Source organism: Nuphar pumila, chromosome 5, assembly GCF_984573655.1.
Source record: "Nuphar pumila chromosome 5, dmNupPumi1.hap1.1, whole genome shotgun sequence".
In the NCBI taxonomy this organism is placed as follows: Eukaryota; Viridiplantae; Streptophyta; class Magnoliopsida; order Nymphaeales; family Nymphaeaceae; genus Nuphar; species Nuphar pumila.
In genome coordinates this window covers 22,290,823-22,306,113 of record NC_143253.1, presented here as the reverse complement: position 1 = coordinate 22,306,113, position 15,291 = coordinate 22,290,823, and the positions used below count along the sequence as shown (strand labels likewise).

General features: G+C 39.2%; 1 protein-coding gene across 1 annotated transcript; it reads right to left on the bottom strand.

Moving 5' to 3' along the window:
• Nucleotides 1-1,426: 1,426 nt before the first annotated feature.
• Nucleotides 1,427-14,714, bottom strand: LOC149837090 (oxysterol-binding protein-related protein 4C-like). The gene is made up of 7 exons (XM_090005816.1): nucleotides 14,664-14,714; nucleotides 14,090-14,278; nucleotides 6,048-6,293; nucleotides 4,527-4,623; nucleotides 3,324-3,612; nucleotides 2,548-2,650; nucleotides 1,427-1,721 (listed from the first exon to the last, which is right to left on the bottom strand). Exons 1-7 carry the CDS (start codon nucleotides 14,664-14,666, stop codon nucleotides 1,467-1,469), a joined length of 1,182 nt encoding a protein of 393 aa, XP_089861942.1. The 5' UTR covers nucleotides 14,667-14,714; the 3' UTR covers nucleotides 1,427-1,466.
• Nucleotides 14,715-15,291: the final 577 nt, after the last annotated feature.

Below are 15,291 nucleotides of genomic sequence, written 5' to 3'. Positions count from 1 at the left end.
GAGCTAGCTGTTCAAACTGAAGACAATAATAAAATACATGATCACGAAGTTGATAAGGTTAGGACTCATGAGGGGAATTTGAGGCAAAGCTAAAAAGGGGTATGAATGCAAATGGCTATACTTCTATGATGACAAGGAGGAGGGCACAGTTGAAGTTAAACCTGATTTGGTAAAGGCACCATACTCAAAACCATTTAGAGGCCGCATAAAACTCTGCGGCTAGGATCCCTGCCCCAAGGCCTATGCTAAGCATTGGCTTGCGCATAGGGGCGACACCCATGAGAATCGAACCTTGACTGCCAGTCTAGCAGTTAAGGCTCTACCCCCACTACCCCAACTCTATGCTCACTTTTGAACTAGTTCTGGTCTATTTACTTGGGTTGGGCATATATGCTTGTACTCATGGGTAAGATTGGATTCTATATAGTCCATAAAGCCCATAGGTAGAGGCTCATTGTATCATCTTTTGCCATAAACAGTACTCTCAAGTTTGGCCTCTACAGATCACTAGGGTAAGAATTGGCTCCAGTTACAAAATCCTAATTAGAGATGTGGCTCGATCAAATTAGGACTTTTCTTAATTTTGTTTGAGATTCTCTTCCCCCCAAAAAAAAACTCACAACATCTAGCCACCCTTTGCAATTAGGGGTGTCAACGGGTCGGGTTTGGTTGATCAGATTCAGGTGGAACCATACTTGGACCAGATTTTCGGGTATGGTATCGGGTCCAGATTCTAGTCTAATCGGGTCTACTATAAGATAAACCATACCCGAACCCAATAAAAACTACATGAATCAAACCTGGACCATACCCGGTAAAATTATAATTTTTATCAGTTTTACATTGAAAAATCAGCGGGTCTTAATCGGAACTCGGTTCAGACCCAAGTCTGGTATAAAATTTCACAAACTATACTCGAGTCCATGTATTAATCGGACATTCGGGTCCGGACCCAGGTCTTAATCGGCTCTTTTTATTTGTTATCATACCCAGACCCTATAGGGTTTGGTCCGAGTAAGCCAGACCCATCGACACCCCTACTTGCAACCTAACTTCCATACCAAATATTTCCATTTCCTTCCAAAATCCCTTTCATCTATATTCAAAATTCCTGATACCTAGATTTTGTATCAGTTTTAGCCAATGTTGTCAGTATCAGTGTGTATCGGTAAATATTTTTTGGCCGATTCAGAACGGTACACTTGAGTATAGGTATGGGCTGATACACCTGAATCGTTGGCCAAACGATACAGGTATGATTCCGATACTGACAACAATTGGTTTTAGCTTTTCTCTTTTCTTTTTTCTTGTTTTATGATCATGTCAGCATGTGCGTCTGTTGGCGAGCTCCCTATTTTGATCACCGGTTCTTTGGACACAGCAATTTCTCATTATAACAGTACATACATTGTGAATGAATAGAAAATGGAGCAGTGACTTTCCTTTCTTTCTTTTGTTCCTTTTAATCATGGTGAAATTACAATAGGTGCTGCAGGAACTAAGGATTGCTTTGGCGAGCATTCCCACTCGTTGTCCTTGGTTCTTACCAGATTGAAGTACTTGGGCAACCATTCAATCCTTTTAGACGTTCTTTCTCTTTGCAGTTTTCTCTCTCTTTCCTCAATCCTCTTCTTAGCTTCTGTAGCCCTATCCCAGTCGTTGTTCAGTATACCTTTGCTCACTTCAGCCCAGACCAAGGATGACTCACTTTGCACCACCCCCTGCTCAACAATGAACCAGGTGCCAATAGGTTAGCATCCCCAACAGGAGAGAGAGAGAGAGAGAGAGAGAGAGAGAGAGAGAGAGAGAGAGAGAGAGAGAGAGAGAGAGATGGACATGCAACTCAAAAGCCTAAATATCTCATACTCTAAGAAACTTGACCCATGCATTTTGAGGAGCTTGATGCAGCACCAAAACATGAACTTGCTGAACCAAAAAATGAAATATAAATTGGTGGGATCACCAATTTGGTATGTCATTTAACGACGCAAATAGTTGGATATAGTTCAGATTAGACAAGACCTAACCGCACATTCCAGATCCAAGCTGGATTCAGACACGGTTTATCCATATTTGACAATATTGGATGGATCTGGGATGATCTCTAAACCATATCATCCCTAAGGTCACAAAAGCAGCCAAGGGCAGAAGCTGAAGCGAACCTTTATGTTCCAACTAGAACTTGGTATATGTATTAAGGGTGTCAACCGATCAGACCTGGTCCGGACCTGGGTGGGTCTGAACCCAAATCTCACTTTGAGGTGCTGGTACCAGGTCTGATTCGACCCACCATAACCATACCCCGGCCCTATAAAGATCACATGAACCAGACCTGGTCCATATCCTGTAAAATGGTATTTTTTTTATCTTTTTTTACATTGACAAATTGTGGATCTTAATCCGAACTTGGATTGTACCCAGGCCCACCAAACCCTGACCCTATATGGTTTGGTATGGGTCAGGTCCAGATCAAACCGACCCGTTGAAACCCCTAATGTATGCTTCCTAAATTGTTCCTTGTAACTTGGTTTTTAACTTCCTCAGTACCTTTCCATCCTTTACCATAGGAGTTTTCATTGCGGCTAATGCTTTCCTTGCATCGTATAAAGTAGAAACTTTGCCGGTCTCTACTTCCTTCTTGTTGACCACCCTGTCAGTTACAACAATAATAATGCAATCAGTCTTTGTACCAAAATATACTCAAATAACATAATTTAAGTTAAATTATACATTTAACTTTTGCCTGATTGTGTTTATGTGAAATTCTCTGCTTGTGCTTAAGTGAAATTTGAATGTAGCAAAGTATGCAAAGATACATGTTATACAAGTACTACAACTTTTGCCACTGCAAAGCTGATGGGACTCTTAGAATGTGATTATGCAGTCCATTATGTTTGAGAATAGCATGACAACAACCTGATTGTCAATTTTGTATCCCTCTATAAGAACATCTTAATGTTGGACCCCATGAAATTTTAAATATACCAGTTACTACATAAAATCATTAATCTTTTATTGGAACAAAAAGATTTTCATAACAAAACGTATGCACATATTATAGCATGTCAGTATCCAGATGATGGAATGCAAAATAGACATAAAAGATGTGGCTCAGTCTGCTCAGTTCAGTACATGCTTTAGTTCATTTGATTTGGATGACAATATTTAGAATCTTCCAAGGTAATGTCAATGTTATCTGGTTTAGTAATTGCATTGTTCTATGTAGCATCCACTTCATGGAAGTTCAAACATGCATGTCGTAAATTAATCATGCAGATATAGTCTATGGTTTACACCTAATATAACGTTTTCCTTCAACTTACTTGTCCCAGTGACCATCCAGCTCATAGATCAACTTCTTTGTCAATGAATCAACAATCTTTCCTTTTATACCTCTGTTTCCTCCAAATCCTAGAATAGACTGCCCCTTGTAGGTCAAAGTGGCCTCCAAGCCAGACTCTGGGCACCGAACTACTACGTTTCCGATCCATTCGACAAGGGGAACTGGGAAAAACCTGATCACAAGTTTGGCACAGTTCATCTCATAATTCTCACCATAATTCAGTAGCCTTATTTGCCTTTTCCCCTGAATTACACCTTCAACTGCTGCCCCTGAAAAGAAAAAAAGAAAAAGAAAACCTTTGAGAACTTCCATTTAATGGCATCAAAGTTCCTTATGCAATGATAATTCTGATTTCTGTAGTTAGAAGCATGTGGAGCGATGTATGCAGTGGACAAATTGGTAGTTTTAGATAAGAAGCAGGTATATATAAATGTGGGATTCAGAACACTGAAGCTCAATCTAAGTTTTTGCTCTTTAAACTTATAGAGTTGCATCTGCTTGGTTTACTTTCCTCTGTAAGCACATTGTACACTTTATGCTTGGCCCAAGTAAATATAAACAGACTAAAATTTGCTCCAAGATTTTATTCAACTTAAAGAGTCAACCTTTAGAGCTTTTGAACATCTCAAAATCCATCTTTACCAAAATTCCTGACCAATTTGTTGCAGCTGCAAGTATGCAATTATTCAATTCATTTTCTTTTAATTGATTCTGTTCCTGATAGTCTGTTTTGATTAGCATTACTTTAAACATGGGTGCCCTCACCTGTTTATCATAAGAATGATCAACTTTCTACATGGTCATGGTTGATGATTATTCTACGCATGATAGCCCATTTCTTCAAATGCATTTTTTCAGAACTGCTTTGTTTCTTTACAATATTTATGTTGTTTTAGATAAATATAAAATACAGCATAGCCAAAAGTGAATCTCTATGCATCAAAAGTTGATGTCACAAGTCCATAACGAAAATTTCTGAAATTTTAACTTAATGAAAAGGTTGCTGTTGTTATTTTTGGGTTTCCAAACAATGGTAAGAATTTAAAAAATCCAATTAATTCTGGAGTTTTTGAGTGGCACCATTTCTAAAGACAGTTCACTTCACCCTTTAGTGTTTTTTTTCCGTGAAGGAATTATTTCAGTCATAGCCAAGAATTTCATGTCAATTTTTGTAGCTTCATACCGGTGAACCTTGGGACAGGAATGTGGCACCAAATCAATTCAATGCCTCTCTTCTCGTCTGTTGCATGAAGGGCTGATACCGGTGGATGATGTGAGACCTGCCATCAATAAAAAATATAGTTAAACTAAGCCTATCATATGTTATCATTACAAAGTTAGAGCGCATGAACTTTGAATACGGCACATGACACATTTATGTCACTGCAAAACCATAAGGCTCATGAGAGGGACTCAAAATGCACACGCGCGCAAGCACAGAAAGAATGATGAATGAATTAACTGAGACTCGAAAAGCCAATGCTTTAACAATGACTAGGTCCATCATATTCATCCCGAGGATGAGGTCTGACAATGGAAGCAATATTTTTTATGGACCTTCTGTTGTATCAGCAGAAAAAATGTAATAGAATCACAATCATCTTGTCCCTGTACCTCCCAACAAAATGAAGTGGCTGAGAGAAAGGAAGAACCATCATCTCCTGAAAGACATTAGAGTCCTTATCACCACCATATATTAAGGTACCAAAGATTTTAAAGCATTGAGCACTAAGCCAACTCCCTATAAGACTTTTGGGCTTGGTTGATTGACATTTCTCTGTTTATGATAATTTCACTCATTTTCGCTGCCTACATTTTACATGTTACTATTAACTTAGTTACACCATCTGTTGCAGCATTAAATACCCTTAGTGTCGAAAGCAACATACTGTGTGACAGGTCGTTCTGGACAAATCAACTCAGCATTCTCTAGAAATGGATCTCTTACTTTCTAGACGGTGACGGTCTAATCAGAATTAGTTGCTTGATGGAGTAAGATGGATTTGGGACCATTTTCCATTTTCAGTTAGGTTGCTACTTATTAAGTGGCACTCTATTGGAGCCAACTGTTATCTTCTGGTAGGGTTCAATCCATAGTTACTGAAAGCTTTTTGTAAGCTAAGAAGTTTGCTTCAGAGTATGAAATCACATGCTTCTTTCAAGTTTCCAAAATTTTATGAGAAACTCGCTTTCAGAGGAGGGAAAGCTTGCTTGTCTCAATATCAAAACAAACTTCATTGTTATTGTATGTCTTTTATCATGAAAAAAGTATTGTACTTCCTTATAACATTAATAAAAATATGTAAAGTTCATTTTAAGTAGAAAGCACAAGTTTTAATCTATATTGCTATGTCATTATTCAATCAGTTTCTATTATTGTTTCTTGCTTGCTTCCCCCATGCATCCAAGTTTTTCTTAAACATTCTACACCCCTTCCTTGGAAAAATGATTCCTATCAAAAAGTATACTTTTTAGAAAAACTATAAGGCTAAAAAGTCTCTCTTTTGAAAGGGTCAGAAAATCCTTAAGAATCTTTTCATTTTACATCATCTTTCTCGCTTCCAAACGTGGACTAAGCTGCTCTACAACTCAAATACGTGTAAGTAATAATTGAATACCATAAAACGTATAAAATGCATGAAACCTTGGCAGATAGCAACCGGAAAAGAGTACTATTAAACTGAAACGAGCAGCAAACACTCACCTGCTCGAGCAAGACATTGAGGTTTCCCATGGAGACGTGATGAGTTTCGCCGAGAATTGGGTTGTAAGGGGCCATCCCAAACACAACGGGCCTGGTAGTAGAGATGCACCAAGCAACTGCTGCATTGAATCTCTCTAAACTGCTCTTTCCCTCAACACACTTGCCCAGCAGATCTTCACCAATGCAGTACACACATTCCCCATATGACTGGAGCTGGGACTTGGGCATGTTGAATGTTGGAGGAAGCTGCATTTTTGTTTACATGTAAAATAGTGAGCATGTCTGGAATTCAGGTTAGGAATCATTAATTCTAGCCTTAATGCTATTTGGTTCGACACTAAAGGCACGTTTGGTTGCATCTCATGCGATTAGAAATCATATGGTTTCAAGTTGTAGGGTGGACAATTTGACTTGGAATGACATAAAAAGTGGATTTAAAGGTTGCAAATGTGAATTGCTGCACTTTCTCGTATTTGTTTGCATGTGAGAAATGAGGTTATGAGGAGGGGTGTCAATGGTCGGGTTTGGTTCCGACCCAGGTGGAACCGGATTTAGCCCTGATTTTCGGGTATGGTATCGAGTCCGGACCAAAGTTTAATCAGACCCACCATAAAAGAAACCATACCTGAACCTGATAAGAATGACATGAACCAGACCCAGGCCATACCCGGTAAAATAATATTTTTTAGCATTTTTACATTGAAAAATTGTGTATCTTAATCAGAACTTGGGTCGGGCAATTGGGTCTGGTATAGAATTTCACAAACTATACCCAGATCCATGTATTAATCGGACCTTCAGGTCCGGACCTGGGTCTTCTTATTTATCACCATACCCAGACCCTATAAGGTTTGGTACTGGTCAGGTCCTGTTAAATCCACGTGTTGACACCCCTAGTTGTGAGAGAACAGTCACATTTGGACCCTAAGACCACGATCATATTTGGATCCTCATAACCCTATGAATGGCATGACAGACAAGTACACTTTAAAAAAAAACATATATTCGGGTCAGCCTTCTCTATACTTTGCCAGAGTGTGTGCCACAATAAATCAGGACAAACCATATCTTTTGTAAAGCCATGTAAAACTTGACCATCCATGAGAGATGGTAATAAGAGAAGCAAGCAAGTGTGCAATGTTATCTCCTTGGCGGTTGAAGGGACCCACACCAACCAAGACCGGATAATAAATGGGCCCACCAAGTAAAGGGGTTCTGCAAAAGTAAATTTTAAGTTTGGCTACGACTAGGGATGCAAATGGGTCGGATCCAGGAGGGAGGTTTTGCATTTTTTTTGGCTGTTTCTGATTCGATCCGGATCTGACTCCCCATATATTTAGCCTGATCCAATCCATTTGCATCCCTAGCTCTGACTGATAACCCATTCTTTACATATGTACGAAGTGAAATGTCGCCTTCAAATCCAATGCCAAGAACCAAGGGACATTCTTGGGTGGAAAATAGTAGAAAATCTTGTTGAAGCTTATGAAAGAGAAACTGACGGTTTTTCCTCTCTTGTGCACCGAGAGGTCGAGTATATGTATTTACAGACATTATATAGTTTTACAATGTTGAGAATACACAATCCTAAAATATTGACTTACATAGTTAGATAACAATACAGAACTAAAGGATAAAACAAAAGCAATGATTATCATTTTTGATAACTCTATCAAAAACGATAATATTGAATTCTTGGATATTTGGTTGGCCTATGTTATGCTTCTTGTAATCTCTTTTGAGTTATTCAAAACGTGTTTTGCAAACTTGGTTTCTGAGAAAACAAAACCGTTAGCAACGTTATCCTTATCATGCCCCCTGCCAGCTCAACGTGGGGTCGATGATGTTGAGCTTGTCACAAATGAAAGCAAACCTTGAAACAGGAAGAGGTTTAGTGAAGCCGTCAGCCAGCTGGTCAGAGGAGGTGATAAATTGTACTTGAAGATGTCTCTTTTGCATATGGTACCGAACAAGATGATAATCAATTTCAACATGTTTGGTGCGAGCATGAAAAACTGGATTTGATTCAAAGAAGATCAGACATAGCACAAGCTAGAGAATTGTACTCGACTTCAGTGCTGGATCTATCTACACTCCGTTGCTTATGGGAGGACCATGAAACCAAATTAGAGCTCAGATAAGTGACAAAACCACATGTAGACTTGCGGTTATCAAGGCTATCCGCCTAGTCAACATCAGAAAAGGCACTGAGCTGGAGAGAGGAAAATCGTGCAAGAAACAAACCATGGTGAATAGTAGCCTTGAGATATCAAAGGATGTGTTTGACAGCAGACTAATAGATAACCATGGGTTGGTGCATGAACTTACAAACTTTGTTGACTGCAAAGAGAATGTTAGGTCATATGATGGCAAGATATTGGAGACCGCCCACAATGCTGCGATATAAAGTAGAGTCATGAAAAGAGGAGCATCATCCTTAGATAACCGAGTAGTGGAGCTTAGAGGAGTAGATATCGGCTTCACGTCAGCTATAGAGGCACGATGAAGTAACATAAGGGCATATGTACGATGCCAGAGAAAGAGACCCGAGGAGGCAGAATGAACTTCAATACCCAAAAAATAATTTAGTCGCCCAAGATCTTTGATGAAAAAGGTAATACTAAGGCGCTGAATCAACTGCTTAATTGCAACTAAGGGACTGCCAATTATTATAATATTATCAATATAAACTAGTAAATAAATAACCAAACTATGATCATAAAAAATAAATAAGAAAGCATCAGAAAGCAAGATACGAAAGCCGCAAGACTGTAGATAAGAGCTGAGACACTGGTATCAGGCACGCAGAGCCTGCTTGAGATTGTACAAGGCTTGAACAAACTTACAAATATGCTGAGGATAAGAGGGGTCTTCAAAGCCTGGAGGTTATGTCATATAAACATCTTCAAAAGGAGATCGTTTAAAAAAGCATTATTAAAATCTAATTGATGAATCAGTCAATCTGACGAAACCGCAAGAGCAAGAACAATGCGAATGGTAGTAGGTTTCACTACGGAACTGAAGGTCTAAAAAAAATTGATACCTTCCTCTTGATGAAAACCCTTAACAATGAGACGAGATTCGCAGCGAGCCACAAATCCATCTGCATGTCGTTTAATTCAAAATACCTATTTGAAGACAATAATATTATAATAATGAAGAGGAGGGACGAGATATCAGATGCGATTAAGTTTGAGAGCATGAAATTCATCTTGCACGGTTGTGCGCCACTTGGGATCAAGATTAGCTTGTTTAAACATAGTCGGTTCAAGTGTGAGTAAAATAGAACTAAAGCAGGCAAGAGAGAGGGGATAGCAGGTAGAGGTGAACGCACAGGATTTAAGGGAGTTGATCAGAGAGCAAGTGATCATTGGATGGGTATGGTCAGACGGGTGACTCACGATGGAGTTAGGGATAAGGGAAGAAGAGGGCAGTTGCGAAGAAGAAACCGATGAATCAATAGTAGGAATATGGATCACAAGAGAGGAAGGAGCAGACGAAGCAAGAGAGACAAGAATATCAAGGGGGCATCGGATTAGGAGGAAGCAACCGAGGAGGATCAGGAGGAGGTAGGATGACGGTCTCAGAGAAAGACCACATTCGGAAAGAGTAGGTGAGGAGGAAAGAGCAGAAGGAGAGGTGATTTCAATGATGAATTCATCAAAGTAAATATAGTGAGAAATAAAGGTGCGATTATGAGAGGGGTCAAAATAAAGATAGCTTTTATGGTGAAACACATAGCCAAGGAAAGTACATGGAGTAGCTTTGGGCTAAAATTTAAAGGAATGATAGGGTGTTAAAAGCGGGTAACAACGGTCAGTAAAGACACGGAGATGATGATAGTCGTCCGATTTTTGAAAGAGAAGTTTGTACGAGGTCTTGCGATAAAGAACTAGGGTTGAAAGATGGTTAATGATGTAAGCGACAATACAAAAGACATCAACCTAGAAGGAATATGATAAATAAGAGGTTTGTAAGAGACTGGGCCTAGTTTCAACGACATGTCGATGTTTGCACTCAATGAACCTATTTTATTTTGGGGTATGCGAGCACGAAAATCGATGAAGTATATTATGGTCCTATAAAAAACTTTCAAACTCACGTCTGATAAATTCGCCTTCATTATCAGTTTGAAAAGTATAGATGGATCGTTGAAGTTTCTTTTCAGTAACATGCTTGAAAGATTTAAAACACTCAAACACTTGAGACTTAGTATGCAATGAAAATAGCCATGAAAAACAAGAAAAATCATCCACTATGAGAAGATAAAATCGAAAACCTTTACGTGAAGATACTGGAGTAGGCCCCCAGACATCGACATGGAGAAGTTCATGTGCTAAAGATGTAGAAAAAAAAGAGTGACCAAAATGAAGTTTGTGTGCTTTGCCAACAAGACAAATCTCACACACTTTTATTTTGTTATTTTTATTAACAGAAATAGCATGACTAGAGTTTAAGTAAGAAATAATCTTCTTATTTGCATGATTGAGACGTTGATGCCATATATCAAAAAAAGTCACTTTGCCTACATATGCCATCACTTGCACACGATTATCTAATTTGATTGGGTAAAGTCCTGCGCTGGATTTTCGTCCTTTGAGATGAATCTTGCATGTCTAACGGTTCTTAACAACAAATTCAAAAGGAGTGAATTAAAAAATATAATCATTTTCTTTAGAAGCTGGTTCACAGATAAAAGATTCTTTATGATAGTAGGAACATGAAAAACATTCTTTAAATTAAAGGAAGATCCATGAGATTTCAGAGTAAGATTACCAGTGTGGAGATGTGAAACATCTTACCATTGCCAACCATGATTTGCTCACCCCCATGATATTGTGATTTATTGGAGAATTATTGGTCATCCATAGTTAGATGATTCGTAGCACCAGTATCAGGATACCAGTAGTCATCAGTGGATTGCTGAAGAGACATGGCAGAGAAGGCTTTAGGAATATCCCAACAAGTTTTGACAGTGTGTCCGCGTTTGCCACAATATTGACATGTGACTGCTCCACGACCAGTTTGTGGTTGGGACACAGGATTACTATTAGAAGTGTTTGGAGAGGAATTTCTCTCTTGTCTTCTACCACAACCTCGATAAAAGTTGTGGCCATAACCTCGACCCCTGAAGACATTTCAGGAGGCTTGGAATGAATTAAAAGCACACATTTTTCCTTATTAAGAAGCAGATCATATAGATCTGTGAAGGTATACAACGTCAGATTAGTGGTGACAGAAGACACAAAGCTTTCATACTCAAGCAAAAGACCGTTCAAGGTTATTTGGACTAATTCTTCATCTTCTACGAGGTGATTGGCGGCAGCAAGTGAGTTGGCGAGAAATTTTATGCGGTCTAGATAAGACATCATATCCATATTTTCTTTCTTAATGAAGGTCAAGTCTTTCTTCAAAATCATGAATCTCAAAGGAGATTGAGATACATATGCTTTTTCCAGGACAAGCCAGGCTTCACGAGCTATTTTTGTTTTCATGATTTGATCGATAACAGTTTCAGACATAGTAGCTTTGATCCAGCTGAGGGCATATGGCAATGAAAGAGTCTGGTTAAGGAGAGGAGCCGTCGACAAATTTGAGAAGATCATGACTAATCATAACCGATTCAAGCTGAGATCTCCACAACAAGTAGTTGTTCCGATTTAGTTTAATCGAGACAAGACTGACAATCGCATTTCACTGGGTCATAGAAGAGAAGAGAGACAATGAGGAAGCGATTAAGGACTCATTAGGAGTTGATAGCTCCGATATCATGAAAGAGACATGGACAGGATGATAAACTCGATTTTTTCTCTCTTGTCTACCGAGAGGTCGAGTATATGTATTTATTACACATGATTGAGTTTTACAGTATTGAGAATACACAATCTTAAAATATCAACTTACATAATTAGATAACAAAAACTAAAGGATAAAACAAAAGCAATGATTAACATTTTTGATAACTCTATAAAAAAACGATAATCTCGAATTCTTGGATATTCGGTTGGCCTATGTTATTCTTGATTGAGTCAGTGTTCTTGTAACCTCTTTTGAGTTATCCAAAACGTGTTTTGCAAACTTGGTTTCTGAGAGCCTATAACCGTTATCAGCGTTATCCTTATCAGCTTCCACATGAGAATCTACTGAATGTGTGAAAGATGGTCAAAGCTTAGAACTAGAAAAAGGGAAAGGTGGGAAAAAGATAGAACTTGAATTGGAATACATTGGATGGAGGAATATAACAAAAAGAATCATTTTTTGGAAAATAACACATTTGGTGAAAAAGATGGGAAAAATTAGACAGCCGTGCACCATGGGGACAGATGTGAAAGGCATCAGAATTGTGAAGAACCAAGTTCAGATTTTTTTAGTGAGAATCCCGAAATGGGTAAGCAGTGGAAAAGGAGTTTGAATTGTGATGAACCTAAACTTTTGGATGGACTCAAGATAACAAACCAATTGGATTGACAATTATTCTGTCTTCAAATTCGAACTCTCAGTGCAAGTTTCAGAGCACTATGTTCCCAAGATTTGATTCTTAAAAAATCCTTTTCTTTGATTTTGGGGAATATTAAAGGACCCTTTTTAATTTTAGTGTGTCAAGAGACGCAAGACAATACAAACTTGACACTTAACACAGCTAACTCAGTCCATGTGGACTACGTGGGCAAGCCTTAGGTCAAACAGCTTCAATACCATACACATAGCTAGGCTAGATTATTCTGTGGCCAAGGGAGCCTAGAGACTTGGTAGTTGTTGAGAGAGAGTGGCCAAGTGAGCCTAGAGACTAGGTAGTTGTTGAGAGAGAGAGAGAGAGAGAGCTAACATCAAAATCATCTTTTAAGTCTCAATGTGACCCACTACCTAGAAAAAACTAAGTTCATGAACTAGAACGATCTTCCTCATACATCATGTTTTTTAAAGATCATGACTTAAACTAGGTCTTTTTTTCAAGATCATCTCGATTCTCAAGGCTGACTGGTAGGGGTGTCATCGGTCGGATCTTCTTTGGACTCACCTGAGTCCGAATCCGGATCTGACTTTGAGGTGAGGGTACCAGGTCCGGACCTGGCCGGGTCTGATCAGGTAGACCATAAGGAAAACCACACTAAAGATCACATGAACCAGACCCAGTCCATACCCTATGAAATAACTTTTTTTTCTTTCTTTTACATTGAAAAATTAATGGATCTTAATCAGAACTCGATCGGACCCGGATCTGGTACAAAATTTCACAAACCATATAAGCACCATGTACTAATCGGACCCTTCGGGTCTGACCCGGATTCTAATAGGACCTTCTTATTTATCACCAAATCCTGACCTTATAGGGGTTTGATACAGGTCAGTCCTAATCAAACCCGACCCATTGATACCCTACTGACTGATCATGGCACTAAATAGGGGTGTCAATGGGTCGGGTTTAACCTGTACCCAACCCGTACTGAACCCTATAGGGTTAGGTAAACAAGGAGGTACAATTAGAATCTGGGTCAAACTCAAAGGGGGTTTGTGAAATTTCATACCAGACTCGGGCCCAACCCGAGTTTCGACTAAGATCCACAAATTTTCAATATGAAAAAGCTAAAAAAAAAATAATTATTTTATTGGGTATGATCAGAGTCTGGTTCATGTAATCCTTATAGGATCCGGGTATGGTTTCTCTATAGTAGGTTGGATTGGACCCGAGTCTCAACACGGTGCCAGTCAAATCAAATCTGGGTTTGGTCCCAACCCTAACCCGTTGATATCAAGTAGTGCAAAGACAACATGACTCATCCATCATGTCAAGTTTATCTCTCTAATGTGCCTTGGGAGATCCCACCAAGCACACTTTCCCAGTGTTTTTTGTGATTTGATATCTGGAATTTGTTTTTCCAACCCTCAATCCCTATCCTCAACAAAGAGCCTGGCCCTGGGTAGAGAAGTAATTGAACTCCACCCAACGGCACATACCCAATCAGAGTAATTCAAAAATGTAATGGAGTATTTTTTTTCCAAAAAGAGTCAGGGGCCGTTGAGGTGGAAACAGAGAGAGGTACCTGGAACTTGGCGAGGTTGGAGCCTGGTCGTACGGACTTGAAGAGGCTGAGGACCCTGGGGAGGATGCCGGGTGCCTTGTGGTCGCTGGATGAGTCGCCGTCGAGCGTGGCGGGTGCGGTCAAGATGGGCTCGGTCGTTGCATCGCCCTGCTCTCTTGCTTCTGCTGCAGATGCTTGGGGGCACATGACCTGCCCAATCAACGGAAAAGAAAAGCATGTCAGAGGAGAAGCCAAGGTTCGATTACTGCAGGCGCCGCTCCCTTGCGCAGCAGCCCGATGCTCTGCACAGGTCCTAGCCTGTAAGTTTTACACCTTTGGGATGATGACCATAGGAAGAAAATAAAAGCAAGGATATCCAATGTAAGAAAAGACAATAGATGGAGGCAATGATGGAGATGAATGCATGAACCATCTGTTGAGATTATTCTGAAAAACAAATCCTTTTTAGCTCGTTCTTTTCTAGATGCTGGAACTAGTGTAGTCGGTAAAACCCACTTTTAATGACTGAAAAAAAAAGAATGTTTTAGAATGAAAAGATTTTGATAATGGATGGGAAAAGAATAGGGAAGAATACCATTTTGGATAACCGAGTGATGAGAGACTGACTATTGTTTTGGATTGAGAGAGTGGTTCTTTCGAGAGGTATGCGAGGGATCTATTATATAACAGAGAAAATAGACCTTTTTTTAATTTAAACAATTGAGAGAATATTTATATTTTTAAGTTTCTAACAACTCGGTAACTTTCATGCCCTGAAAGAGCCAAACTTGGCTCAATTTTGTGGCGAACCAAGCCGAATTTGAGCTGGTTTGTTTATAGAAAACAAACATTGTTTTACAGTTGAAAGAAATAAGATTATTAAAAAAATACATGTAAAATATATTTATTGTTATTTAACGAGCTTATACAAGTCAAGCCGAGCCAAGTACCTATTGTTCATATTCAGCTTGCTGAGCCTATTTTATGAGTTCAAATGAGCTCTTTTCGACCTGAAAATGACCTGAGCTGCGAGTGACTTGGCTTGTTTCCCACCCCTAATATGGAATCATTAATTTGGCCCCTCCTCCCGTGATCAATTGTGGTCAAAGTCAATGGTGTGTCGGTTTGAGTAGGAGATAGAGCCTGCTTGGGTTGTTGGCAGGTATTATTTGATGCTTGTTTGAACTGGTTGAATTTTTCGTTTTCTCAGTCCAAGTCTTGAC